We start from the raw sequence: 25,503 nt of genomic DNA, 5'->3' as shown, positions 1-25,503 counted from the left end.
TTTCTATTCTCTCCAATAGCTACTGAATAATCTCCACTATTCATTCCTTAAATTCCTCTTTTCAACAGATAAGTGGGAAAATGCTAGTGTCTCATTTTTATTTCATTACACTGTGTTTGGGTATTAGTTATTATTGGTGCATGATCTGAAATAGTTATTGGGTGCGTATCAGTGCACATGTTCCTGTGAAATGTAAATTCTGTCTAGCCTGTCCCAGTTTTTATATCTTGGGGAATAATCTGTAAATTCACTCCAAACTCCTATTACCGAATTCACATCTTCCACAAATATTGTCATAAATTTCTTCAAAAATCTACTCTTCTTTGTTATTCTTTCCCTTCTGCCCCCCCCCCCCGACACATCTTCACTGTTGCAAATCACATTCCATTCCCCACCTATAAATAATATTCCTTGCTGAAAATTAATTATTTCTCCCATAATTTTCTTCAGCTCCATTATCGCAGTTTAGGTGGAATATAAATACATGCCAGTATAATCTTCCTCCTTTGCCAGTAGCCCCTTAGCTCTAGTAATCTGCCATTATCTTTTTTTATCCTCTTCTATCACTATCGGAGCTCTTCTTGCAGTTAATATAACTACTTCTCTTTTCCTATGTCCCAGATATTCCACTGAATACCCATCCTGAAAACCTTTCTCTATCAAATTCACATGTTCAGTGCTTTTATGGTGTGTCTCCTGTAACACAGCTATTTATGCTCTACTTTTTTTAGTACAGTTCACTAGTTTTTCTTTTTTGTATTTGTTTGTGAGATCATTGACATTTAAAGACATTACAAAAAGGATCATTGCATTAAAAGGTTGTTATTACCACCGTTTAAATATCACACTTTCTTTTTTTAAATGCCTAGTTCCAGCGTTATGTTACATGCATACATTGTTTGACAGGTTGAACTTTTATCCAGTTGTTTCTTGTCATACCTATGAGCCTATGTCACATTTTATAAAACTTTTTTGTTTTAATGAAAGCCCTCAAACAAACAACCCCCCCCCCCAATACTCCCTTAAAACCTATAAACTTAATACTAGCACACATAACTGTACATCTTCAAATACTGAAGTTTTACCCGCCCAATGGGAACAAAAGTCCCAAACTGACAGCTACACTCAGATTTGTTAACCTAAAACAAAGGTTAAACATACCAAGACTGAAGCATACTACTTTGCCAAAATAAGCCCATTATCTTTAATGGTGATGGTTATCTCCGTTCAACAAAAAATGAGGAGCAGTTTCTCTGTTGAATCTCCATTTCATTCACTGTTGCAATTTCCAGTTGCATCCTTAAAATTTCTCTTAAAATAAGTAAGAATCACCACCTCATTGCCTGGCCTGTAAATATACTAGGGCATGGCAATGCAAAAACCGGCAGCTGCAGCCTACAAGGGATTGTTAAAGTAGCAATCCAAAATGGCTGACAAAAAGTAATTGTAATGCCCAAAAACAACTTTCAGCAATAACTGTCATGACAATAAAAACAAGAACAAAGTGATTAAGGCAGTAACTAGTCTATTAAAGCCTTGCTCATTTCATTTGACACTGTGTGCTTCATCAGGTTATAAAGTCAGTAAGTGATACAGTCAAGTTTAAATAGCAAATATTCACATTTATCTGGTCTGGATTTATGAAGTTGTAACCTGTTCTTGTTTATGTATAGGAGGTCAGTCTTAAGCAGTAGTTTGTGGAAAGTACAATTTTGAAAATTAGCTGCCTAAGTTCAAGTCAGGATCGGAAGGCCATATTTGAAAGAAGTTAAGTTGAGACAGCAAAGGAAAATTGCAAATGGTTTCCTTACTGCCTTAACATTTTCAAGAACTACTTTTTTTTATTTGTAGTTTATGATGATCTTATTTTATATAGATTTTAATTGGTATTTTTAGAGAGGTTGCCCTTTTCGCAAAGCCATGCAGAGGTACTTGGTGTACTAGGTAAGGCTGTTGTGATACTTAAATTCTCCATAGCACAACTTTGCTTTTTGGGCCAGCGAGCAATTTAGCATCACATGCAAATGAGGTAGTTGGGTGTGGGGCATATGACAGTGAGGCCCACTAGGAGTCGGCTGTACTTTTTTGGATGGTAAATTGCCAATAGGGGCAACTTCTATACGATCATAAGGCAATTCCTGTACAATGAAATTCCCAAAACAAGTAAATATATGAAGGAATTTTGCTGCGCACACCTTAGCATTTCCGTGGAGAATCTGCACCGGATGAAGTGGAGCAGCTTCATCCTTCTCAGATTGCCGATCCAGGTAAATAGTACAGTGAAGTTAGAGCATATGACAAGGTAAGTGGTGCAGGACAATGTGAGCACATTCTGAGAGTGTGTGTGTATATATGTTTGTGAGTGGATAACTGTGTCTGTCTGTGTGTGGTGGATGACTACTGCCTGACTTGTGGCTTGTATTGAGGGAATGTTTGTGACTGCTTTATGCAGGCACTGGATATGTGTGTGTGTGTGTGTGTGGTTTTCTGTATTTCTGTGCTAAGTGGTAGCTCAAGTAGGTTTGGGGGCTTAACTGTGTATTTTTTGTAACTGCCAAGCCGATCGCTTCACAGTAATGAGTATTTTCTTTTAATTAGATGTAATATGGGTACACTGCAACTTGGCTCATTTGTGTAGGGTGAGTTGCGCTGGTGTGCCTTTCTTTTTGATTCCCAGCCTTTGTCTCTTTTAATATCTTAGTATCTTAATATCGTAATATTATATATTTAATATATTGCTTCCTTATTCAGCACAATGCTTTTTATTTCTTGATTTTAAGCCCTTATCAAAGTTGTGGATTTTCATTTCCCTTGAAGTATTTTGGGGGAAGCAGTTCAAACCATAGAGAGTGATTCCTTTGCCAATAATGTATTTAATTAATTTGTTTAGTTATTAAGTAGTGGGACTCTCGGTGGTCCTTTTTTACCCATTGGCTTATTAGAAGATGCAGCAATTTGTTACAGTACTGATAACCTTAATATTTCATGTGACATTATTTCAGTAATGTGAACATTACCTAATTATGACATGTGTTATGCCTATGAATGTGAACATGTGTACAACGTGTGAAACAGTTATACAGTGAATTGATGAGCAGCATTCATAATTCATTAGAGAGTTATTCAAGGCAGCAGAGAGACTATGTCATTTTATTGATTCATTTCTGATACCCATTTATTTTTCCCATTACTCTGGGGCATTGTGGCAGGAATCTATACCTGTCTCTGCAAGCAAACGTTATAAGACTGAGTTTACCTGTTGGCATGCCTTTAGAACATAAGGAAACAAGACTGCATTGAAAACCCACAGAAAAACAGTGAAGGAGTATAGATTACACACCAAGACATCCTAGTTGTGAAATTAATTGGAGAACCAAGTTCTGTGAGGTAGCAGTACTATCTGTTGTACCACTGATTTCTGTTTGACAGCTGTTTGGACTTTGCAGCTAAAATATGCCACTGTTATCCGTAGTTATAATTTTGAAGGCAACATGTTTAGTTTCATCTGTGCATCCTTAAGATTAATTCCAAATATGCTTAAGATGGTTCTTGCTATGATAGAGAAGTACCATGTAAATGTGGTCAGTGAGTTATTTCCAATGTGGTTTACAAAGTAAATGAACTGTTTAATTTAGGTTATTTGTTTGGACTTGTTGAGAATCTCTTAGATGGTAAATTACAAATGAGGTTTTACTTTTTCTAGATTTCAGAAAAACATTTAGAAGTATTATTCACAGTACGTTTGCACAGTGATTGAGAGGAATATGGGTTTCACTTCTGTGAGATTGGTTAATGATAGGCAAGAAAAGGAGGTCATGATATATCATACCATGTCTTGATAAGTATGATGCAGTACTGCTGCTTGATGTTGAACCTGTTAAATTCACTATGTTTGTATTACTACACAAAAGGCTATAAATTACCATCCATAGAGATGCACTATGAATATATCACAATATAACAAGCTGTCTTAAATAACTTTGAAAGGGTAAAGCTCCAAACAAAAGGGTAAAACTCCAAACAATCTAATTTCAAATTTTGCAAATTAAAAGTTAATGCTTAAGATGTACTGAACAAATGTGACATTGTTTATTGAATTAATTTAGCTAGCTAAGTGCCTCTAAGGAAGAATTGGGTCTAATTGAACAGAAAACAATAAATTAAGGAGCTTTTTCCAAATCCATAAAACTTGCTGCATGGTCACATTGGACTCTGGAGTGTAAATATTGTTTTGAGAAATGGGTGAGACTGTGAAGAGACTGTACAAAGTATTTTTTTTAAAAATATTATACTTTTTTCTTCTCCCACCCTACAACCATTTAACCTCATGTTCCCCTTTTGGCTTGTATGCTTTCTGTCTCCATTGAAAAACAGTGTTAAAAGACATCAGGTGGGAATTTATAGGCAGTAACCATAGATTGTAGCCCTCATCCTGCAGAGGGTGGGAGATTTATTTGCAGTACATTCCCTGACTCCCCTGCTTGTGGTGACCAAATAATCACATGTACACGCACACACACAAAAACTATTCGACTGCTGCTGTTTGGTAGGTCAGAGTACAACTCTTGGTCATCTGTGCTTCCAACATTGATACTTGGTGTTTACCAACTGGCAGCATTGCAGTGGACCAGAGTGCTTCCTTTCCTCCCTGGATGGTAAATGGGTGTAAGGTGGAGATGAACATTACCAGTTCTGCTGTTGATATGTTATTGGGATGTTGAAAGAAAGTGGTGAGGACAGCAAAAACCCACAGAGAGACAGTGAAAACATGCAGATTCCCCATAGAGAGCAATGAACCCGAGACCTAGGAACTGTCCATTCACTACCACCCCCTAGCTGGTTTCTCCATTTCACCCTTTATTTCTAGGAGTCAGTGGCTTCATCCTTGAGCACCATGGGCCTGGATAGACAGAAGTCATTTGATACCAGTACATCTCATCACCAGTAACTACCGGTGGACTGCTTTTGTAATACTTTAGATCTAATTGAAAGAAAAAGTATGTTCATCTGTACTTTAAACTAGAATAAATCATTTGTTAAAATGTCTACACAAACCACGATACTCGGACACCAACTAATCCACAAGAAATCCGCTAGACCGCTGAGTACCTCTGTACAAAAATATTTTATTAATTTAAAAATGCTTGTTTAAAAACGCTTTTCGTCCGACAGAATAGTTGATTCAAATAAAACGCTTGTTTAAAAACGCTTTTCGAAAAGCAGATTTCTTCTGCTGGTTTTAAACTAGTTCGACATTACAAATGTTCATTTATATGGAGTGCTGTCCTCTGTTCAGCTATTACCTTGATCAGTGGTCAGTGAAGTAACCATTGTATTGGGGGAATGATAAGGGCTCAAGACTAATAGAGAGCTGATGGCTAGTAGGTACAGAGCTGAAGATAAAGACTTAGGCAAAAGAAAAAAATGCTGTTTATCATAATCTGGGCATGAACCACTGCCTGCCTTTCTGTTTGTGACAGTATGACCTAGAGATCTGTCACCCCCCCCCCCCCCCCCAGGATGAGAAAGCACACAATAGCAGCTTACTTCCATCCCTCCCTGACTGGCTTCTCCAATACCCATCACTGTTGGTTGAACCTGGATTGCTGGGGCTGTAGTGTTCAATTCATATATACCAAGGTGTCTGCTTATTTCCTGTAATTTTTTTATTTTTGTGATCTCTTTAAAACCAATTGTATTCAAACTGAAGAAAGAACACATTTCATTATTATGTAGTTGAAGGTGTGTCCGTAATACGTCCCTTGGCTTGCTAATATTTAAGCATTCTGTGTTTTATGCTTTATTTTACACAGTTTCATTTATACTTGTATGCATATTTGTGTATCTGTAGTGCAGTAACAGAATAAATTGTATGCCGTTTCATCTTTATCATTTTTAATATTTCAGAATGGGACGCCATTCATCAGACAGTGAAGGTGATAGCAGAAGTAGACGAAAAAAGAGGCATCACAGGAGATCATCTTCTAGCAGTTCTTCAGACAGCAGGACATCTAGTCGTAAGAAATCTAGTCGAAGATCCAGATCAAAATCAAAGTCAAGGTCATGGTCAAGAGATCACCATACTCGCTCACGTTCCCGAGATAGAAGGTATGTTGGAAAAATGTGGAGTTCTGTGAAATATGCATTGTTGTATTAAGGTAAAGTAAACATTGCAGAGTTTTTTGTAATTTATAAGTGATGAGTTGCCCTAAAGCATCACATACTTACACTTAAGGACTTAATAACCTATCAAAATGAGCTAAACTTGAAAGGGAATTATCTGCCACCTATACAGTTCAATTTCTTAAATGTGCATCTCAGAAAGAGTTTGAAACTGCAAAATATTACTCCAGTGGGTAAATTCTGGCAGTTTCCCTACTATGATATATGAAGTGGAAGCTTCATGCTTTTGTGACTACTTAAACAGTGGTTTATCGTTCTTAATATGTACACACACTACACCTACTGTGGAATAGCAAATAGAAACATGACTGTGTTGACTCTTAGAACAAGCTGCAAATCATTGTGGCAGAAGTCAGTAAAAATGAAAATGTGTGTAGTTTCTAATGATGACTTAAATACCACTGCTGTAATGGAAATATTTTCATAGTTACAGTTGTTTTTTTGCATACATTTTAAAGCAAATCTGGTTTTGGTCAAAAAAAGGAAAAAGAAAGTATCTAGTAAGATAAACTCCATTGTTGGTAACCTCTAAGGCTAGCACTCAGGAACTGACTGATTGGCAGGTACAACTTTGCCAGGCTACCCAGAACCCTTCCCCTTTCCTCAAATACCACATATGCCAAACTGTTCGTCACACTAGAAATTGTTCAGAATAAAATGGCCCTTAGCTACAGTTTACGATATTTCGACAATATTGCTAGAATTCCATTTGGTGTGTGAATAGTTCTGTTTGTGTTTCTCATTTCTTTTTTGTCCTTTACTAGCGAGATTACTATTTGATTAAAAGTTTCTGTCAGAAATAGTTTTTTCTTTTGTATGCAATATTCAAACCTTTGTTTAGGAAGTGGTGTTGTGGTGAGGCGTTTCCTCTCATTGTCAGGCACTGTCACTGATGAATTTGTTCAGGTGAAGCACGTAACACACACAACACTTTTCAGCCAGAAATGAGATATTTTGCAACAGCTGACTTTTTCAGGAATTTCACTGTAAACATCCTTTGAAGAGGAAGCCAAAACTGCTCTCCTTACTGGAATTCCAAAGTTAATATCTGTTTTTTCTAAAAAAAAAATTGTTTCTCATATGTATCTTCTGCCAGTTAATACTTCAGCAAATTCTTCCACTACAGGAATTTGCTGTTAAGGAGGCTGCTTCAGATGCTAAAGAAACCATTAAAATCGCATCTGATTTCATTCATTCTCAGATCTGACCTCAGCTCTGGCTCGGCTGCATTTCTTCCAGACTTTTGGATCTGGCGCTTGAGCTCCTCCCCTTACCTGTAATGCTCCTAACTACTTTATTACCTCATATCTCGTTTGCTACTGTTACTCTTCAGATGCAGATTGTGCTCGAGCTTGGGGTTTATCGTCACAAGTATTTGTGAGTAAAATTAGATCTTGGTTAGTTTTCTTATATTCGTATCCTCTTTTTATGTTTTTCTATATCCCTAGCCTCCCTTTACCTTTCTTCCGATTGGTCTATCTACTTGTTCTTTCTCTCGGGTATTTCTAGTTACCATTGTTGGTAATCCCATTTCTTTCCTACCCATTTTCTCAGGGTAGTTACTTTATTACCATTATTGGTAATTCCTTAGCTTTATAATCTACTTTTAAAAAGAAAAAGGGCTCTTCCATTCCACACTTTTCTCTCTTCTTTCTTCTTTCAACATGGCTGAAAAGTCAACAGGTTTTAAGAGGTGCACTTCCAGTGGTTATAAGTTACCCAGCTCTGATCCCCACAGGGAGTGAGTCTATTGCTTTAGGTGCAGGCCATTTAGCTATGCCTTGTCAAATCTGCACAGGGTTTAAATCCAGGGCTCTAAGCGATAGACAAAATAAATTAGTTTTGAAAGGTTTTCTTCCAGCTTCAACTCCTTCTTCTGCTTCAGTTTTAGGGGCTCAAACCTCCACTAAGTATTTTAAAAATAGATTTGGAGCTCAGGTAACACATAAACCGCTCTCCTGCATGGTCTCCTAAACTTGCTCCTGCATCGGAGCCACCATTAAAAATTCCTAAGTGTTCATATCCAAACTTCTCAGATCTGATGCTTATTATGTTAGAATCTGCTCAGTCTCGAAGCCTTTGCTTTTCTCTGGAGCTGGTCTCCCCTAGGCTCCAATCTCCTCTATTACAGGAGACTCACAGAAAATTGTCTCAGCCACCTTCTAGGTTGTCTTCTATTATATCCTCCCGAAGTCTGAGGCAAATATGGATAGAATGATGAGGAAATTACTCAGAGCTTGGATCCAGATGGGGGTCTTACCATCTCCGCCATCCATCGGATCCGTGATCTCTCATCCCTCAGTCTGTTTCCCATTCCATCGTATCTCCTTGTCTGATTCCGACCACTAATTTTGGAGCCCTCAGATCCGAGAACTCTGGAAGTCAAAGCATTAGATCTGAAGACAGCTTGTTTTTTTGACTCCGATGGTAGTTTTGGCTTGTTTGCTGCTGACTCCCCCTTGAGCAAGACTAGTATTGGAGCCAAAAATCAGTGCTGGATCCGGGGAGATGCCATTGACTGTGAGAGTTTCAGAGCTTCCCCTTCCCCTTGGAGTCTCGGCGTTGGACAGCTCGGGCCCGACTCGTCTCTCTAGATGGGAGTCCGAGCAGGGCCAGGGCTTATAGGCACCTGGAGTTTTGGCTCCAGTAAGGTTGGCTTTGGCTTCTCCTGGTACTTCCGCTTTCAAGGTGGTAGAGCGGGTTTTTTCCCACCCGAGAACTTTTTCAATTCTCCCTTCTTTGGATCCTACCACTAATCCTCCTTTTGAATCAGACTGCTGAGCTTCATCTATCTATTCCGCAGGGACAGCTGGCCCGTTCCAGCTTCCAGGCAGTTCCTGTTCAGGAACTTTTCATTTTTTCTGATACCTATCCAGGTCATCCCACAGAAGAAATCCCCTGAAAGAAAGTGCGCAAAAGGAGGCACTTAGATTCCCCTCAGGAATCACTAACCGAAGACACTGACTTCGATGAAGGGGAAGGGTCCCCCAGATCTGCATCAGAAGACATCTCCTTCAGAGGTATCATAGAGATCCTTAGCCAAAAGGGTGGATGGTCTTCTGATTCCTCTTCCCAGGAGGAGTCAGTGTTCTTAGAAGCCTTCGGGCCTGGCCCATCTAAATCTTGGGTTTCCACTTCAGAGGATAACCTCATTGATCTTATGTGCCTCCTGGCATGGAAGGAGCCAGATACCGTAGAACCAGTTTCCCATCACCCAGACAAGATACTTGCTCCAGGCAAAGATGGACTGTTTGGGAGTAAGGGAGTCCCCGTAGATGCCATGATTGTGGCAGCAGCCACTAAGAAGGAGCTGGCTGAACAAAGCCTCTGTTCATGACCCTAATACAGATTCTAGAGTGGTGGACAGATTTTTAAAGTGCTTTTACACCTCAACGACCTTTGCCTTATGGTTGCTCTATTATTTGGCATGTTTTACCATATTACAGAAAAACCTAATTAAGGAACTCTATAAGTCTAGTCCTGGTTCCATATCGATTGAGGAACAGAAGCAGTTTTCTTTGTTTCTGGCCAGTCTTGAAATCTATCTCTAATGTGTGCATGAGGTTAATCTCTCATGCACCAGAAGGTTCTTCACTGGCATCAGGTTCAGGCATAGGCATCAGGAGACATGCTTGGATGCACTTGTGTGATTTTGCAGAGCCCTTTAAGTCATCTTTCATCAGTGCTCCCTTTGATGGATCTTCTTTGTTTAGACCTACAGTAAAATAAACACTTTCCCATAGTGTGCAATATGGAAAGACTTTGTCTGCCATAGGAATCTGCTTTTCTACCCTGCAAAGATCCTTTTTTAGGAATCAACGCGGTGGTAAGAAGATGTGGTTCCAAAAATCACAGGGACCTTTTCAAGACTCATGAGGGGAAATTTCTCCCAGAGGCAGAGGGGGAAGTTCCAGTGAAAGTTGCCTTCCTCATGGCAGAGATGGTCCGCAAAACCAAGGGTATCGGGATTTCTGTTTTGAACAGACCTTGTCAGCGCTTCTGAAGTGTTACCCAGCTGTTCTTCTCTGGAGGCAGTTGATGGGGGAAGGTGGGCATATCTTTGCACCCGGAAGCCTGGGCATCCATCAGAAGACACCTGAGTGCAAAAAATTGCAACCAGAGGATATTTTATTCCCTTTTGACAAATTCCCCCACTCAAACATAAATATCTTTATGATGTTCCACCCAATTAGTGGGTGTTACAGCTCAAGTTCAAAACCTGCTAGAGAAATCAAACCATACCAGAGAAGATTTGGAACTTTCTCAAGGTTTTTTTTAGTGCCAGTGAAAACAGGAGGGGGACCTAAGGTCCATTTTGGATCTTGGTAATCTAAATCAGTTTGTGAAGAACTCCAAGTTCCAGATGGTCACAGTTTAGTGTATTCTGTCTCTTCTGCAAAAATACAATTGGATGTGCTCCATAAAGTTCCAGGATACATACCATCACATCAAGATGAACAGGTGCTCCTTGCGATATTTGTGCTTTCGGCTGGGGGCTAGTCATTATCAGTTCAGAGTCCTGCCCTTTGGGCTCACCACAGCCCTCAGGGTGTTCACCAAATGTATGGCAGTGGTAACAGCTTATCTTAGATTGCTCGGATTCAGAGTGTTTCCTTATCTAGATGACTGGCTCCTCAACTGCCTCAACCAGGCATCTCCTCAAAAAATCCAGGGACTGCTTACTCCAATTGTGATAGCCTTTGGGGATCACAGTCAATTATTCCAAGTCCCACCTTCAGTTGGTTCAGGTCTTGGAGTTTATAGGAGATGGGCTGGACACTACCAGTCAGTTGGCCTTTCTTCCCCTACAAACAGAATACAGGCCTTAAAATTGTACGTTAGTCCTTCTTTCACATCCTACTCTCCCAGCAAAGTTGGTTCTTCAAGCCTTAGGGTCAATGGCTGCAGCGATTACTCTGTTACCAACTACTCATTTTCACATGCGGATTCTTCAGTGGACTCATCAGTTTAATGGTTGATTTTTCAACACCCTCTGAACCGTCCTATAAAACTTTCTTGGGTTTGCAAAGACTCTCTAGTTTGGTGGATTCGGTCCAGTGAAGTTTGTCAGGGATGTCCTTTTGTACTTCCACCCCCATTGGCCACGGTGACCATGGGGACCTCCCATTGGGGTGGGGTATTTCTTGGGATGGGCTGTTCAAGGCAAGTGATCCCCAAGTGAGACTAATTTGCATATCAGCATCCTAGAGATGTGAACAGTCCTTTTAGCACTGCAGGCTTTTCAGGGCTTTCTTCCTCTAGGGACAATTGCTATACAAATAAACAACATTTCGGCATTCTGATATATCAACAAAAGGGGGGATCCAGGTCCTACCCCCTTTGTCAAGAAGCAATGAGAGCATGGCAGTGGGTGATCTCCTCCATCTGCTTTCTTCTAGCAATGCATATTCTGGGGGAAATGTTCTAGCAGACAAGCTCAGCAGGACTATTCTGATGCCTCATGAGTGGTCTCTCAACCATACGGTTGCAGAGAGAATCTTCCATTTATTGGTCAACCTTGCTGCATCCTCTTTGCCTCTCTCCTCATCTACAAGTGCAGCAGGTTCTTTGCCCTAATCCCCCCTCAGTGGGACTCGCTGAGAGATGCTGTAGTTCACGTTTGGCCCTCCGGTCTCCTGTATGCTTCCACCCACCTCCGATCCCTAAATTTCTTCAGAAAACACTTCTGTTGAAGAGCAAGGTTAGTTCCTCTTTCTGTGGTGTCACCTTCTATGTCCTCTGGGCCCCAGTCCAAATCTAATATCTCATCCCATAGGTTTGGCTCACACACGCATTCCATTTGCCAAATTTTGATATCATCCTAGAAAGCTTCAACTAAAAAAATATGTATGAGTAAATGGAAAAGATTTTCTTATTGGGCGCATTAAATTGAATTAGATCCCTTTACTGTTCCTGTCGTTTTAGATTTTCTTGCTTCAGTTTTTCAAGGATGTGCTACTTTTCAACCATCAAAGTCCAGCAAACAGCCATCTCTAATTTTCACACTGGAGATAATACTTCTAGCTTCATCCAGGTCATGCAAAGCTTTCATTAAAGGTACCTTCTTACTTTGACCCCCAATTAAAGACCCTACTCCGCCATGGGTTTTTACAGTTATGTTGCAGAGTTTGGCTCAATCTCCCTTTGAGCCCTCAGCGAAGTTGATCTCACATTTCTGTCTTGGAAGACAATCTTTCTATTGGCTATAACTTCAGCTAGGCTAGTTTCTAAACTCCAAGCACTTTCTTCAAAACTGCCTTATTTGATTTTCCATAAAGATAGTTACCTTATGTACCAGTCGATCTTTTCTACCAAAAATAGCCTCTGAGACAAACATCAGCCAAGTAATCAACATGCCCATCTTCTTTCCAAAGTTTTCCAATAAAGGAGAGAACATGCTTCACCTTTTGGGATGTACATAGCTTTGATTTTATCTTCATAGGACAAAGGATTTTAGGATTACTAACCATTTGTTTCCTTTGCCCATAACAAATTGGGGGAAACAGTTTCTAAAGTGACTTTAGCAAAATGGTTAGCGGACTGTATCTGATATGTTTATTCTCTACGAAGTCTGCCATTACCGAGACCTCCTAAAGCTCATTCCACTAGATCTATGGCTACATCATCTACATTTTGGGCTAGAGCTTCTATTGATGACATTTGTGCTGCAGCCACTTTGTCCAGTGCCCATACTTTTATTGCTTATTACAAATTGGACCTTATTTCCAGAAACAAGGCTGCCTTTGGTTCTGAGGTACTCCAGAATATCCTTCCATGAGAGCTACCCAAGGTTAGCGTAGCTGAGGACTCTGTTCTCATTTGTTGAGGAATGAATACAAATGGCAACATCAGTTATGTACCAACCCACGAACCAACTGCAGTAAAATCCACTGTAAGACTTATAACTTCAAATAAAACAACAAACAGAAAATGCTCAGTTTATTCATAAAGATAAAGCTTTTGGGTAACACCCTTCATCAGTATGTGAAACTCATTCAAGAATACTCATTTATATTAAACCATATGACACAACCAGCCAATAAAATGCAACAATCAATTAAAATTGCATTAGAGAACAAAAAATATATAAAATACAAAATAATATATTAATTTAAAAAATACAGAAAATACTAATTTGTACTGTTTTTGCTTGGCTACTAGTATAGGTTTTATAGTTAATAAATTATTAAGTTCTGGATATTTATCTGCTTCCAGGATAGTAATCCACCTATATTCAGCCATATCAAGCTTGTTGTTAATATCCCCACCTCTCAAGTCCTTGAATAATACCTGTAATACTTTAAATTTAAACTCATGTGTAGAGCCCCTGTCTGTTATATGCTTTGCCAAAGCATTTGTTTCAATAACCCTTCTAATCTCGGATTTATGATCAATAATACGATCCTTTAGACATATCAAACATTTTCCCACATAAAAACTTTCACACTGTATAGAAGTAGCTAGATAAATAATTATACTAGTGTTGCAAGTTGCATGACTGTCAATTGTGTAAACTTCTTTAGTCACAGGATGTTGGAATTCTACTTTATTACATATATTCTTACAGCAACTACAATTATGGCATGGAACTGTACTGTATTTATTATCACTCTTCCACCTTTATCTGTATTCAATTTGAAGTCCTTATAACATAATTCTCTCTTTAAATTTGTACAATTTCAATATGCAAATTTCGGCATGTTACCTAAAATAGGTATCAGATCTGGCATAGATGTTAAAATACGCCAGTTTTTACTTACTATGTTCGCCACCTGTCTTGTTATAGTGTGAAAAGTAGTAACATATCTAAGACAATCCATATTATCATGACTTCTATTACCTTGCTGTTCTAAATCACTAAACGAAGGTGGTGCTATATCTCTTCCCTATGTTCTAAAATTTCCTGCATACTAGTGGCTATTAGATTATCATTATATCCCCTATCTCTAAATTCTTGGGCCACTATTTCCATTTGCTCTCTGCATTTCATTACATCAGTATTAAGTCTAGTTATTCTCAACAGTTGACTTTTGACTATCCTTCGAAATATATGTTTAGCATATGTATTATCTGTTAACCTGAACCTCCTTCCTATGTACACAGGTTTCAAGTGACCCAGAGTTTTTGTACAGCAAGACATCTAAGTACATATTTCTTCCAAAGAAAAACTCACTTTAAATTTCAAAAAAGCAGTACTATTATTTAAATATTCAACAAATTTAAACAAACCATCTTCATCACCACCCCAAATTAAAAAAACAGTCGTCCACAAAACGCTGATAAAAAAAAAAACATTTCCCTTATGTAAATTCGTTGAACCATATATGTGTCTGCTTTCCCATTGGTTTAATACAATATCTGCATAGGTGTTTGCCATGGGCGTCCTCATGGCTACACCTGATGTCTGCAAAAATGTATGGCCATTAAATAAAAATACATTATTAGTCATACCTATTTCAGTTAGACTACAAAGACTGTCTATGTCCGTTCCTTTCATATTACTATTAGCACATAAAAATTCAGGAATTTGCGTTTATACCATAATCATTCGGTATTACTGTAAATAGCGAACTAATATCAAGTGTTACCCAAAATATTCATTTTTATTTTTATTATTTTACACCATGTATATAGCTTTTTCAAAAAGTCTCCTGTGTCTTTAATGTAGCTAGGACATAATGGTAAAAATGTATTCAAGACATCTTGCACATATATTGACAGGGGCTCTGTCACCCAGCCTCTATCTGAGACTATAGGTCTAATCGGAGGTTCCGTGATAGATTTATGTAACTTTGGTATTCCATATATTACAGGAATTACGGGGCATGTCACTGTAAAGTAATTAAACAAATCAATTGAGATATTTTCTTGTAACTGTAACTTTCAACAAAATTTATTTCTTTAAAAGTCGTACCATCCATTAAAAAATGGTGCATGCATGCAGTATATTCATTCTTATCATATAATACTATTGCACCCCCTTTGTCAGCTTGTTTGATTATTAAATTATCATCTCCTTTTAGCTGGCATAAAATCTTATACTTATCATATGTCAGATTGTATTGTTTCATCCTGTTATAAGATTGTTGCTTAAATAACTGTCTAAAAATCTTCCTCACAGGCATATATAAAAGCATTAATACACTCGATTTCTTGTGTCATACTTTGCTCACTCCTTAAATCTTTAAAAAGTAATTTTAAACTAACATTCCTACCAAAGACACTTAAATCAGTTAGTGTGTTAACCAAGGTGTCATATCTGGCAGATATAAACTGCAAACCCTTATTGAAAAGTTTTATACAAGATTCAGTTAGTTTATAATTAGAAAAGTTCACAGTTAGCCCAATCTGCTTACTGTTTATTTACGACTTTGCTGGAAGTTAAAGGGCTGTCGTTCTTTCTCTTCAACACATTTGAGTTTCGCTGCTGCGACCATCTCCAGGAGGGCATTTGTTTTTTTCATTTTTATTTTCTCCAGTAAGTTTATAGCGACTGGTTTGATTCGTCCTTGAAAAGCCTCATCATATGAAGGAGACGCAGCCGTAGTGTCACTCATTGCTCCTAAAATGGATATCTTTGATGAATCAGCATTCTGGGGCCGCCCACATCCTGCCTCAGAACTAGCTGGTTGGCTCACAGTACCACTACATAATTCAGTAGTAGAATGATGCTTATTGGGCAATTCAGACGTTTCAGAACGCCCCCTCTCATTGTCATTGGTTACTGCAACTTCACAGCCTTGTCCACTGGTTAGCACACAATCATCCATAGAAAACGTATCAAATCTATACATTTCTTATTTGGATTATTAGGTACATTATTGTTGTTTTTCAGCCAGGAGAAAATGTGACCTTGATTAAAATCATCAGTGTCTCTACATAGTTTACAAAGCTTCACAGCTACTAAATGTTTATCTAAAACATTCAATCTGTCCAGCATCTGTTGATAGAGTGAAGAGACACATTCAAAGTCCCTTGATGTAACAATTTCATTTTCTAATTTCACAATCTCTTCTGTAAGATCCGATTCCACACCAGTAAAAAATTGGTTAATTAAAACCATATTGTCTGTGCTCAACTTCAGATTCAGCTGTTGCCATTTTTTCAACAGCTCTGGATAAACGTTCAAATATGACGGCATTTGATGGTGATCTAATAGAAACATTGGAACCAGTGTTCCTGTTTGAGCCCCTTTTCGGAGCTCTTTTCTTCTGTAAGTTTTAATCGGCCATTTTTTTCAGATTGAGCTGCAAATTGATCTGAGGTAATACAGCAGTTTGGGGTATTATGGTTAAGGGGAGGCGCTCGAGAGTCGGATCCAAGAGTCTGGAAGAAATGAGTCAGATCCAAGACCCATTCGTTGAGCAAGAATGAAAATAAACAGCACAGATGCATAGTTATGGTGAGTACATAACTTTTATTTTTGTTGTGGAATCCATCTCTTCTCCAGTAATCATCAAACGGCCTTATTTTGCGGACTCTTAAGTTGGACTTGCCCAAGTCCCTGCATTCAGTAGTCTTACCAACTGCTCACTGTAGAGAAGTTGGCCAAAGCCAATTTTTAGGGTTCACAGCAATATGTTTCAGGCTTCCTTCCTTGTCCTCTCTAGTCTGGGGCATCAATGATGTGTAATATTCCAGCCTGGAGCTACTAGTTGATAGGTTACTTGGTAGGCTGTTGATCTGTGAATATCTTAAGCCTAGCCTTATGTTTCCATGGCAGTTGTAGCTCTTATAGTTTGCTTACAAATAACCCAGATATAGTCTGAGAAATTATATATTGGGACATTTTATATGTTTCTTCTATTCATGATAGATAGGGATACTAAACTGGAGGTGAATTTGTGGTTACCCATCCATTCATATTCATTATGTTGAATAAAGTAAGATAAGTACTTTGCTTTATGTGTAGTGGAAGACTGTTCCATAGAAGTGGTATTATCTGTGTTTCAATCTCATCTCTCCAACATGTTCTGTTTATTTTGCAAAAGAGACTGAGATCCCTTTAGTGGGTATTTGTGATACCATTGGATTAGTGAGTGTAGTAGGCCTGTCAAAACAGAGTCTGTTCTGTTGAAGGGCTGTACACAAATCAGAGGTTGCCTCTCAATAGCCTGTGTGATGCTGAAATGAGGGACAAGACCTTGGAGATGGTCTGCATAGTTTTTACGGTTTATGCCTTTGATTTTTTTAGTGAGAAGGCATTATGGCTCTTCTGTGTGTGCCAAGTGTTTTGGATGGTTGCATACTAAAAGCAACATTATAATCTGCAATTGGCCTGATGAGTGGTGAGTACAGTGGGAGTAATTACACCCCTAGATCTGGATGTAGTACCTTCAGATGTAAGCTGTGCAATGAAGAAGGGCTTCCTTATAACAGTGGTAATCAAAAGAAAGGTTCCCAGATCCCTAACCAAAGGTTCAATTTTTAGGGGTGTATTGTCAATGTGATATTTATATGGGAAGTCATGTTTGCTGAAGGATACGATAATATACATTTTGGCATTTAGCTTTAGTCCATAGTTTTGACACAAGCTATTTGTTTGGGATAGGCGCTTTTGGAGGATCTTGACGTCTTCCGGGGAGTTTATGATGACGCCAACTTTGTAGTTATTTGCAAACTTTGTCATCCAGGAACCATAAGATTAGCTTTGACCTCCAAGAAGTAACTGCCAAAGAGGGGTGGTCCAAGGACTGGACCCTGGGGAACACTGCTAGTGACAGGTCTTTTGGAGGAGGTATAGCTACCCACCCTAACTTCATGGGTTGTATTTGTGAGCCATTTTGCTATCCAGCAAGTTACATACAGATTGACATTTAGCTGTCAGAGTTTATCTCCGATACCTGAATGTTGGGTGGTGTTGACCACCTCAGTGAGATCTACATATTTAGTGTGCACTATTTTGCCCTCATCTGGTTTTTCAGTAACTCATTCAAATAAATGAACCTGGTTGAGTAGGCAGGACCTGCCCTTGATGAATCTGAGCTGGTTGAAACTGGTCGAACTGGTAGAGTAAAACCTGTTCACTGGTACTGGCATTTCCAGTGCACATGGTTCCATCTCTGATCCTTGGTGGTGTTCAGATGGCACTGACAGGGTACCAGTGCCAGTGCTTCTATTATTTGTACTACTTGTTCAGGCTTCATCTTTCTTGTTGCAATATTATCCACCATCGGTCTTGTTAACAATGGTAATGTGCCAAGTACTGATCTTTGTGATGCTGTCCCTTTCAGCACCAGTCCGCTTGACATCTATTGTATTCTTGGCCTTTCAGTGCCTTATCTGTGGACCCCTCATTGTGTTTATTCGTTAATGCTAGCTCCACTTATGTTGTCTCCACTCATGACACCCATACGTCTGTCTCCAGCTTCATCTTGTGGAACTTTCAAGCCAGTAAGAGACATTCTTCAGCAGCAATCTGTCCAGTGGCTGTCCCAGGCTGCTTCAGATCGTCTGCAGTCCCAAGTCCTTGGCCAGAAGAGTGCTCTACTGTTTAGATTCAGATCCCCTCTTGAAAAGACCCAAAAAAGCTCTTTCCAAAATTTAAATATATTGAAGTTCCTCCAGATTACCTGATTGAGGCAGTTGACAAGATGAAAATTGCCAGCTGTCTTCCCTTCCCTCCTGAAGACTGCAGGTTTGGAGAGTACCTGCAGTTAATGCATCAAAAGGATGTTACTCCTTTTCCCAAATGACAACTGTAGAAAGCATGAAGATTTATCTGGCAGTTCTCTTGGGTAGTTCTAATGTGGTGGATGTCTTAAAGAATGATACAAAAATTGCTTAGGAGAAATCAGGCATGGTTACTCCAGTACTCAAGAAAGCAGACTCTGATGTTCATCGTGTTACCCTGCTGCAGTCATCACACTTGGGTTATCCTGTCGTCAGGCGGTCCCGCAGTCGGCCTGAATTCCAAAGTCTTGGTCCGGCGTCGGTTGCTGTCGCTTCTTCCCTGACGTCAGTGCACCAGGGGTATATAAGAGGCATCAGACGCCATTTTCTTCAGTCTTTCTTGCCGTGCGGTGCCCGAAGCAGAAGCAGTTCGCAAGTGCCGGTCGGCCGACACCTAAATTCCTTTACAAAAGCCCTGTTGCTGACCCAGAGACAATCTCCCAGGGTCCCAAAGGGGTTAAGGCTTCTATGGCTACAAATCCTGTACCCTGTGAAAGGGACTCCAGAGCACTAGATAGGTGGGGGAAGAAGGTTTATACCAGCAGTTGACCTGGGTTCAATTCCCAGCCAATGCAAGAAATCTGTACATTTAAACAAAATCAATGGGCAGTGGCACAAAAACAAATTACAGCTCTCATGGACATGAGAGCCATTCAACTGGTACCTACACAGGAGCAAGGCCAAGGATTTTACTCAAGGCTCTTTCTAGTCCCCAGAAAGGACAATGCTTGGAGACCCATTCTGGACCTTTCAATTCTAAACACCTTCTTGCAAGTACCCAAATTCAAGATGCTAACACTACAGCAGCTTCTTCCCATGTTGGGCAAGAAAGCTTGGCTAGTAACGTCGGACCTCAAGGAGGCATACCTGCATGTCCCTATCAGACAAAATTGCAGAAGATACCTCCATTTCATTGCAGGTTCAACCCATTACCAATTCTCTGCACTGCCCTTTGGCTTATCTACTGCACCCAGGGTCTTCACAAAATGCCTGGCACCAGTAATTGCATACTGCAGACAAAGAGGAATTCAAATATACCCATATCTGGATGACTGCCTCATCCAAGCAGAAAGCAAGGACATTCTCTTACAACATCTGACTTTTGTAAAACACCTTCTAAGTTGCCTAGGGTACACAGTAAACGAAAATAAATCAAAACTAGTGCCCTCACAAAATATGACATTCTTGGGTGCCAGCTTGAATACAACGGCCCAGATGGCTTATCTGACGCCAGACAAACAACTACAACTAACTCAATACTTCAAAATAATGGCAACAAAGACCCAACTCCCTGCAAGAAAAATTCTGCAGGCCTTGGGCTTCATGGTATCTTGCATACTACTAATACCATTTGCAAAACTGCATATGAGGAAATTACAATGGTACCTGAAAAGTGTGTGGACTCAGCACAGCCATAGCTTGGAAACAATGATACCTGTCATTCCCTGCCTTCAACAGGAGTTTCTATGGTGGTCACAGGCATGTCACCTCAACAAGGGTCAGCTTTTCACCTTACCCCCAGCCAGGCAAACTATGACAACAGATGCATCGGACTATGCCTGGGGGCACACATGGCAGGACGGTGCATTCAAGGCATATGGACTGCAGATCAAAGGAATCTGCACATCAATCAAAAAGAAATGCTAGCTATACAGAATGCTCTGACAGCCTTCAAGGACCTCTTACATCCAGGACAGCTTATAATAAGGACAGACAACACCACAGTAATGTGGTACATAAACAAACAAGGGGGTACACACTCCTACCCTCTATGCAGGCAAGCAATGACCTTGTGGAACACAGCACTGGCTTACCAAGTTCAATTACAAGCTCAATTCCTGCCAGGAAAAAAAAACACATTGGCAGACGACCTAAGCAGAAACATCATGGATCCCCACGAGTGGAAACTGGATCCACAAGTATTTGCAATGATAACTCAAAAATGGGGGTGCCCAGACATAGACCTGTTTGCCAACCCCCAAAACTATCAGCTATAAAAATTTTGCACAAGGACATGTCACCATCAAGCTTGGAAAGTGGACGCACTCTCATTCAGTTGGAAAATGCTGACAGTATATGCCTTTCCTCCATTGCCCCTTCTCACAAAGGTGCTGCTGAAAGTCAGGATGGAGAGACCTCAAATGATACTCATTGCCCCGGACTGGCCACGCCAGCACTGGTACCCACTACTAAGGAACATGACCCAGGGCCCACCATGGATTTTACCACAAATTCCTCATCTACTCACACAGCAAGGCAGTCAGATTCTACACAGCCAGCTCAAAACCTTAAATTTGGCTTCATGGCAAATCACCTAAGCAACCAGCCAGCCCCCCTTTCACAAGCTGTTATGGATGTCATTCTGGAGGCCAGGAGGCCCAGCACCAGGAAAGCCTACTCAGACAAATGGAAAAGATTTTGCGCCTGGAACCAAGCTAAAGGCCAAAATACCCTTCAGCTGGACATGCCTCAGATTCTACAATATTTAACTGAGATGTTGCACAAAGGACTTTCTTTTTCATCTATTAAAATCCACACCTCAGCTATTTCAGCTCACTACAACACGGATCCTCCCTTATTTTCACACCCACTTCTAAGGCAGTATCTCAGAGGGGCAAAAAACATTAGGCCTCCCAGGAGAGCGCCAACACCAACTTGGGACCTAAATTTTGTTCTGGAAAAACTTACGCTGCCACCTTTTGAGCCAGCTTTCTCAGCTGACTTAAAATTTATATCATGGAAGACTGCCCTGCTGCTAGCAATTACTTCAGCCAGAAGAGTCTCAGAGCTACAGGCACTAATGGCATTAGAGCCTTTCCTCATTTTTCATCAGGACAGAGTTTCTCTACGAACTAACCCCTCCTTTATGCCAAAGGTGGTGTCCAGTGTGGCTCTAAATCAAACCATCCACTTACCCACCTTCTTTCCAAATCCACAGAACAAAGGAGAAAGACTCCTGCATTCCTTGGACATTCACAGGCAACTACGTTACTACTTGGATAAAACTAAGGCTTTCAGAAAATCTGACCAACTTTTTGTATCCTATGCTACAGCATCACAAGGAAAGGCTATCTCAAAACAGACCATTTCCAAATGGATAGGACATTGCATACGTTTTTGCTACACCCATCATGGAAAACAAGTTCCTGCTAGCATAAGACCCCACTCCACCAGGGCAGCAGCTACATCTACAGCCTTCCTCAGGGAGGTGCCAACCAAGGATATTCTGGAAGGTGCAACTTGGAGTTCAGTACACACCTTCACCAAACACTATCACTTACCACTCTACTCTAAGAGTAGAGCTGGCTTCGCCACTGCAGTTTTGCAGGGCCTTCTAGCCTCCTCTAACCCTGTTTGACTCCACCTCCCATCCTTAGCTTTGGGATTCTACCCAAGTGTGATGTCTGCAGCAGGGTAACACGATGAACATAGTACAGTTTTGTACCTACCATAAATGTAGATGTTTGAGTGTATACCCTGCTGCAGTCCAGGTTACCCTCCCTCCATCCCCTCTGACCTAACTAAAACCTTTCAATACCTTAAAATCAGATACAACCTTTGTGGTGTATTTGCTTATAGCTGGAGGGATGGTTTGTTTGTGCTAAGCTTTTATTATTGGTACTATCTACTGACCATCTTTTTGGGGGGGGGGCACCTGACATCTGGGGCAAGAAAAACTGAAGAAAATGGCGTTGGATGCCTCTTATATACCCCTGGCGCACTGACATCAGGGAAGAAGCGACAGCAACCAATGCCGGACCAAGACTTTGGAATTCAGGCCGACTGCGAGACCGCCTGACGACAGGATAACCCAAGTGTGATGACTGCACCAGGGTATACACTCGAACATCTACATTTATGGTAGGTACAAAACTGTACTTTTTCCAACCCTCTAGTCTTTTAATACATTAATAAATTAATCAATTTTAGGAGGTGTACTCTGTTTCCCTCCTCTTGTGATTGCTTTCCTTAGTACAATTACAGGCACCAAAGGAATGGATATTGATCCTTTATTACACGGCTTAGCATTGCTGTGCTGTATAAGACTAGCATTTTTGGGAGAATGAAATTATGTTTTAAAAAAGCTTGAAGTTTTCCCTCAAAGTTGTGTAAGCATGCACATTCATATAGATCAGTGCTTCCCAACCTTTTTTGACTTGCATACTCCTTGGCAGTCCATTTCCCTAAATTGTATCCCCCCATATTTTTGTACGTGAAAGCAAATTGCGTCTAATTTTGGTACCCCCCCCCCAAACAGCCCCACACAGCTATCCCAGTGCCCAATTAATTGGCTATTTCCCCCCAATTGCCATAAACTAAATACTGTTCAAAACTCTGTGAGCATACTGTTTTCTGCTTTATTTCTACAATTATTACAGATATTTGGATTTAATTTAAAACTTTTATTTCAAAATTTATAGCACAAACACTGATAGACACTTGCTAAGGAAAGCAATACAGTCTCATAATGAAAAAAAAAACAGATTTAGCATAAAATTTTCTCTGTTTTTGAAACTCACATTCACTCAAACAGCATTGAAAGCCACATTCAAAGAAAATGCATCTGGCCAGTGGTGGATTAAGTTTACCTTTGGGCTGTTTTCAAGTCATAAGCCCCTTGCACACATTTTAGGACCATGCAGAAGTTCTTTGATTCACCTTCCTGATTGTATTAAATTATAATGTAATAATTAAATTATATCCCTTGTATAATACAGCACCACTTGTTAAAACGTGTTTTAAATTTATGGTTTTGAACATTTTTCAGTGAGTAAGCAATGAAACAAAGTGTAAGATCCAATAATGACAAAACTGACCATTTCAGAACAAGTCAACCATAAAAGGCCACTCAAACTTCTGTCATTACAATCCGCTAATATGAGTCAATATGCACAATCTCTGCAGAAGTAAAAATCATCTGAATAATTACACATTAAAGAGATCTGTAACTAATGAAGAGGTTGCTGCTGGCAAACAACTTTTATATTTCAGTGTTTCATTGTGACTAGGCCAATGGCCTTTTTTCATTGCAGACCTAAGCTGATATTCACACTGACTTGAGGAAATTTATCCAGGGCAACTGGGAACTTCCTCTGTTCTTTTTAATTCCTGCTGTGGGATGTTTTACATCTAATCTCAGCACCAACTCTGACAGATGGAGTTTCATTTTAATTTCTTATCAGATGGATTGCACACTCAGGAGTGCAGCACCCCTACCATATTACACTGCAGTGTTAGTTTTAGAAAAATAATTCAGCTACAGGCTATGGATTTTATTCCCACACCAACACCAAAAGTGTGTGCTGTCTGTTGAAGCACTAAGACAGTAGGATTGTAGCAGTAAGACACACACACACACACACACACACACACACACACACACACACACACACACACACACACACACACACACACACACACACACACACACACACACACTAAAGACGAGAGCACTCACTTTTGTCTTGATTCAGGTTCACAATACTTGACCAAACAACTTTCTTGGGTGGATTAGTAGAATAGGTAAAATGAGTAACATGATTTCATATGTCTTGGAATATAGTCTGTATTTACAACAAATAAATGTGAATACAGAAGCAAGCAGAACAGACTTATGCGAACAAGGTAGGATGAAAGTGATCATTAAAAATGAACAGTAACTCTGCATGGCTAAAACATTTTGAGACAGCATGTGACATAGGACCATTGACATTGATTGCAAAGAATAATATACCTTTGTACTGCAAATATTTTTCACGAGTCATCCTATTTAACCCTACAAATTCAGTGCCTGCTGCACTTGAAGAATAAATTGCCTATGTTACATTAAAAAAAATAGGGAATGGATGGAAAAATGAAAACAGGTTCATAGTTACTAGGCATCTCATCCAAAGGAGGAGATAATCAGGATTGCAGAACCCAATCCCCTTAAAGTACAACACAGTATCAGCAATCCAAGTGCCGTAAAAATTTAGCCTGCTTAAACCAATTACTTGTCATGTGACTGCTCTTTTGTAACATAATTGCACCTACCTGACACGGCTATTATCTGTTTCCTCACATCAAAAATGAAATCTGTCACTGAGCATTTTACCATACGGCATCTCTTCCTACTGGTTGAAAAGCTGTAAGGGTGAATAATCCAAAAGCTAGCAGACTTGACCCTTTCATGTTCCCTTTCTACAGCCTTCTGACTCCTGAACATCTGCAGAGAGAACTTTGCAGTATAACTGTAAACTGCCACTGCATAAAAAAACGGTTTCTACCCTTTGATCTTCATCGAGCAGGATGCACTTTTACAGACTGTAGGCCAGGAAGATGCCATTATTAATTTTTTTTTCGCGTACCCCTACAAGGCCATACATGTACCCCGGGTTGGGAATTGCTGATATAGATGATTCCAGTCTGCTTTCGTTTGTGTATTATATCCCCAGCATATTTTGTTTTTGCAGTTTTTGCCATATTATCTAGTATTTTTAGAATGTTACATTAATGTATTTCTGTATAAATATCTTCCAGAATGGTGGAGTAATTCTGCTTCTGATTCTAATACTACATTATGCATGTCCATAGTCAGTATTTTGAAACAGAAATATCTAAAATGATTCTTGAACACATTCTTTATATTTTGTTAGTATTCTGTATCAG

At 39.8% G+C, this 25,503-nt stretch overlaps 1 protein-coding gene across 1 annotated transcript in view; it reads left to right on the top strand.

Moving 5' to 3' along the window:
- The window catches only part of RSRC1 (arginine and serine rich coiled-coil 1), a 3,250,950-nt gene that overhangs the window by 271,379 nt on the left and 2,954,068 nt on the right, over positions 1 to 25,503 (top strand). Inside the window, exon 2 of the mRNA XM_044070481.1 lies at positions 5,908 to 6,108. Coding sequence (XP_043926416.1) covers positions 5,909 to 6,108 — 200 coding nt within the window. The 5' untranslated portion in view covers position 5,908. The remainder of the gene's footprint in view (positions 1 to 5,907; positions 6,109 to 25,503) is intronic.

Source organism: Protopterus annectens, chromosome 4.part1, assembly GCF_019279795.1.
Source record: "Protopterus annectens isolate FY-2018-M chromosome 4.part1, PAN1.0, whole genome shotgun sequence".
Lineage (NCBI taxonomy): Eukaryota > Metazoa > Chordata > Ceratodontiformes > Protopteridae > Protopterus > Protopterus annectens.
Note: the sequence above shows the minus strand (reverse complement) of the source record. Positions and strands in the feature narration are given on the sequence as shown.